General features: G+C 56.9%; 1 protein-coding gene across 1 annotated transcript in view; it reads left to right on the forward strand.

The window, feature by feature from the left end:
* The window catches only part of LOC104272357 (cationic amino acid transporter 3-like), a 4,833-nt gene extending 2,017 nt beyond the window's left edge, over positions 1-2,816 (forward strand). The window contains exons 5-11 of the mRNA XM_009867331.1: positions 92-314; positions 490-629; positions 709-811; positions 1,119-1,330; positions 2,021-2,187; positions 2,468-2,576; positions 2,683-2,816. Of these exons, the coding sequence (XP_009865633.1) occupies positions 92-314; positions 490-629; positions 709-811; positions 1,119-1,330; positions 2,021-2,187; positions 2,468-2,576; positions 2,683-2,816 (1,088 nt within the window). The remainder of the gene's footprint in view (positions 1-91; positions 315-489; positions 630-708; positions 812-1,118; positions 1,331-2,020; positions 2,188-2,467; positions 2,577-2,682) is intronic.
* Positions 2,817-4,475: the final 1,659 nt, after the last annotated feature.

Here is a 4,475-nt window from a genome sequence, read left to right on the forward strand (position 1 = left end):
CCCTGTGCTGCCATGAAAAGTCCCTGAGGAGCCAGCTGCCCCGTGCTGTGCCATGGGATGGGATTGGACACTGCCTCTTGTCTCCACACAGGGGAGGAAGCAAGGAACCCACAGCGCTCAATCCCCATTGGCATCATTGTGTCCCTCGTCATCTGCTTTGTGGCTTATTTCGGGGTCTCTGCAGCCCTGACCCTCATGGTGCCCTACTTCCTCCTGAACAAGGAGAGCCCCCTGCCTGAGGCTTTCAAGGAAGTGGGCTGGGAGCCTGCCCGCTATGCTGTTGCTGTTGGCTCGCTCTGTGCCCTCTCCACCAGGTAGGACTGGCTCCATCCCTGGCAGCACCTGGCACAGCATGGGGACTAGCAGCACATGTCCTGGCTGGGCTGGGGGTTAACCTGTCTGGCTGCTGTCCTGCTCCCAGCACTGAGCTGGTTCCATCTCCATCTGGGGATTGCCTGGCAGGCCCTGAGCCATCTCTCCCCATGGCAGCTTGCTGGGCTCCATGTTCCCCATGCCCCGTGTGATCTATGCCATGGCAGAGGATGGGCTGCTCTTCAAGTTCCTCTCCAGTATCAACAGCCGCACAAAGACACCTCTGTCAGCCACCATCACCTCTGGGCTCTTTGCGGGTAAGGCTGCTGGCTGCTGCCTCGTGCTTGGCCTTGCAGTGGTCCAGAGCCATGCTCATACTGCATGTCCTCATTGCAGCGGTGATGGCCTTCCTGCTTGACCTGAAGGACCTGGTGGAACTCATGTCGATTGGCACGCTGCTGGCCTACTCCCTGGTGGCGGTGTGTGTGCTCATTCTCCGGTGGGTGCCTACTTTCACATGGGGATACCTGAAGTGGATGTGCCTTTCATTGAGCCTGGGGCTTGTGGCCACAGGGGCCCTTTTTCCTGGGGGAATGCAGCCTGCGGAAGCATCAAGCTCCCAAAATGGAGGCTGCTCACAAGAGCCTGGAGTGTCTCTGGACACATCCATGAAGTGGCCATTGCAGGGCCACTGCTGGAGCAGCATATGGGGCTGGAGGAGCAGGAGGTGTATGAGGGTGCTGCCCACTGTCCCCGTGCACTGGGCAGTTTCTTGGGCTCCACTGCAACTTGTCCAATCTGCTCAGGTACCAGTCTGGGCAGCTGGACTCCCCAAAGGCCATTGAAATGCTGGAGCTGAATGGGAATGAGGAGGAGAGAGTCATAATGAACTCGACCAGCACCACCACTAGTGCCCAGCAGAAAGAGATTTTATCCCTGGCAAGGCTCTTCAGCCCACCTGTGGACACACCCTCTGCTCTCTCTGGGCGCATTGTCTGCTTCTGTGTCTCAGTCATTGGTGAGTGAGCAGAAGCTGGCAGCTGATGGTCCATCCTGCAAGGGGCTGGAGCATTTTGGCATGACCCTGCAGAGCCAGGAGGGGATGCTATGCAGAGGAGAGGGGCTGGGCATGCTATGCATGCTATGGAGAGGAGAGGGGCTGGGCAGCACAGGCTGCCAGCTGCTATTGGAAGCACCAGCAGGTGCTGGACCTGCTCTGCCCCGAGGAGGGTGCCAAATGAAGGGCATGGCTGGGTTTGGGGTGCATGGGGTCTGATGGAGGATGTGGGTGCTAAGCCAGGCATATGCAGGTGGTCACAGGAGCTCCCTGTGATGATCTTGGCCTAGGCTGGCTACCCGGTGGGGGTGGTGCCCAGCCCTCTGAGAGTGCCTGGGTTCAGCCAGCAGGGTTTGATCCACCCATTAATGGCTTCCTTGTGCAACTGGAATGGAGCAGCTCAGCCAGCTCTGGGTAACCATCAGAGCTGGTTTCAAGCCCAGCTGAGTGCAAGCTCCCTCTGGCTTGCTGGGCTGGTGAGTTCCATGGCAAAGTGTTTTCCTGAGGCTTTGGGGTGGATGTTGGGGACAACACATGCTGGACCCATACCTTACCGAGAGGAGTGGGCATTTCAGCCTAGCTGTTGGTGAGGCTTAGGGTTCCCTGGGGGCCACATGCCATGCAGACACCTGACTGATCCCTCTCTTGCAGCCACACTGATCGTTGTCATCTGCATGGTCCTCACCCTCAAGATGACTGCACTGAAGGATGCCAGCATAGGCTGGATTGTGACCCTGGTGCTACTTCTCATGGCTCTGCTCATTCCCACCATCATCATTTGGAGGCAGCCTCAGAGCAACATGCATTTGAACTTCAAAGTGAGTGCAGTCCTCAGCAGCTCAGCATCTGCACCCCTGCAGATGCCTGGTAGGGTCTGGGCCATTGCAAGGTCTGCCAGGGCTCGCTGCCAGGCAGTCTCCCTTTGGGAAAGCACAGAGCCCCAAGACACAGCTCTCTGAGCTGCACTCCCCAGCATGGCAGGGTTCAGGTTCTTTCTGGGCTGTGCCAGGGGTGGAATCCCTCTGTAGCCGGGAGCATCACTGAGCCCATCTGGGTCCCTCAAGCCACAGCTGACACAGGACCTCTTGTCCCTCACAGGTACCTTTCCTGCCACCTCTGCCAATCTTCAGCATCTTCATTAACATCCTGCTGATGGCACAGCTGAGTGCCAACACCTGGATGCTGTTCGCAGTCTGGATGGCCATAGGTAGGTGTCCTGTGGAGGGGAGTGTGGTGCCCACAGGGTCATCCCTGGCTGGCTGTTACACTGGCAGCCTGCCACTATGCACTACATTCCAGCAGCTGTCTTGCAGGTTTTATGGTTTACTTTGGCTATGGAATTCGGAACAGCATGGAAGGGAAAAAGGCAGAGAAACCCTGTGCCACAGTAGAAGAGCCTCTGCACCACACTGGACTGGATCTCGGCTCCAGGACTGCTGCAGTCTGAGAGTCCATGCACTGGTACTCTGTGGACCTCTGCCAGTATTCCCTCGCAGGTACAAGATTATGATCTACATAGTACATCAATCCCCCCGCTTCCAGGAGTGAATCCCAGAGCCAGGACCGCAGTGCTGGGTCATGTGCTGCCCTTTCCCCTTGAAGAGCAGAGGCCATGGAGACAAGTTCCTGGGCTAGCTGAGAGAGCTGGTGGCTCAGGGCTGGTCTCTGCCATTCCCCCAACCCTGCTGGGGGTCATTGACATTGGCATGGCCCTCCTGCTTTGTAAACTGCTGTCAGAAATGCTGCTTTCTTTGTGAATGGGAGGCCCCACGCAATGGTACAGCTGTATTTGTTCCATCTGGCCATGTGGCTGTGGTCACCACCTTTTCTCTCTGCTTTCCAAGCACTGGGCATGTACATGGCAGCCATGGCTGGAGCCATATGGCGATGCTTGGGGTGGATCGTTCTGGTACTGCCAGCAGTCCGGTACTCCTTGTCAGCATGAGGCTCAGTCAGCCAAACCCCTTTCTGTGCCTGGAATGTGCATCTCACACTGAGCACCATGCTGTACCAACTATGCTGCTTGGTGTGAGTATCTAGTTTGGGTGTCCTTGAAGAAGTCCACAGTGTAGCAGTACCAGTATCCTTGTATGCCTTTGTGTAACTTGTGTTTTAACGTTAACTTTTATACGTATTAAACTAAACGGTTTTTTAAGTGCTTGGCTCTGGTTGTCCTGCTGTATCTTGTGTTAATGCCCTGTGGTCGTGGACTCCAGGCAGGACCCCACGTGCTACTGCGCTGGATGCCAGGCTGGCATCAGCGCAGAGCACGGCTCAGTCACAGCCAGCTGTGCTGGGTGGACATCCTGCTCAAAACCTGCTGGCTGGACCCACCAGCCCTCACATTGTCCCCTGTGACAGTGAGCCAAGAACCGTGGAGCAGTGCTGGTACCTGTGGGCAGGACACTACCCATCCCATTCTTCCGGTGCTGCATGGGAGTGTGTCACCAGATGCCAGGGCAGCGGATGCATGAAGACCTTGGAAATATCTCCTGAAGGCTCCAGCAATGACCTGCAGAGGAAGTGTGGAAAGGAGCTGGGCTGCATCCATGTCAGAAGATGATTTTCCAGATTCCGGTCTGGTCCAAATCAACCCTGACATTATTTTGCAAAATAATCTAATTTAGGGCAAATGGATCTTGCATGGGTTTGGCATCTCTCCCCGTTTACTGGCAGTGGAGCAGAGTGGGGTCACTGCACGGTCAACAGTGAGGGCTACACACCATCAGCTCTCCTTGGCCTCTGGGCTGGAGCTGTGAGCCCTGCCCTAGGGCTGTGCCTCAGGCCCTTGCACCAGGCACTGCCTGCCCTTGTGCCCTGGGCTGGAGTGCCCTGCCAAAGCCTCAGGCTCCGGCCCTCAAGCACAGCTGGCTCATGGCATTGGCTCCTTGCAGGTGCTTCCAGCTCTCCCAGTCATGCTAATGCCTTGATGTGCCATGCTGGGTCCCACTGTGCCTGGTGGATATCTTCAGTCTGGAAGCAGCACATGGGGCCCTGCTGAGCCCTGAGCCTACAGTCCTAGGTGCCCATGCATCCAGGTTCAGGTGCTGTTGCCCAAGCCTAGTGGGCAGTGGGCCCGTGATATGGCTGGGGGCCCTAGCTCCCG

The sequence above is a fragment of the Apaloderma vittatum genome, unplaced genomic scaffold, assembly GCF_000703405.1.
Source record: "Apaloderma vittatum isolate BGI_N311 unplaced genomic scaffold, ASM70340v1 scaffold23970, whole genome shotgun sequence".
NCBI lineage: Eukaryota > Metazoa > Chordata > Aves > Trogoniformes > Trogonidae > Apaloderma > Apaloderma vittatum.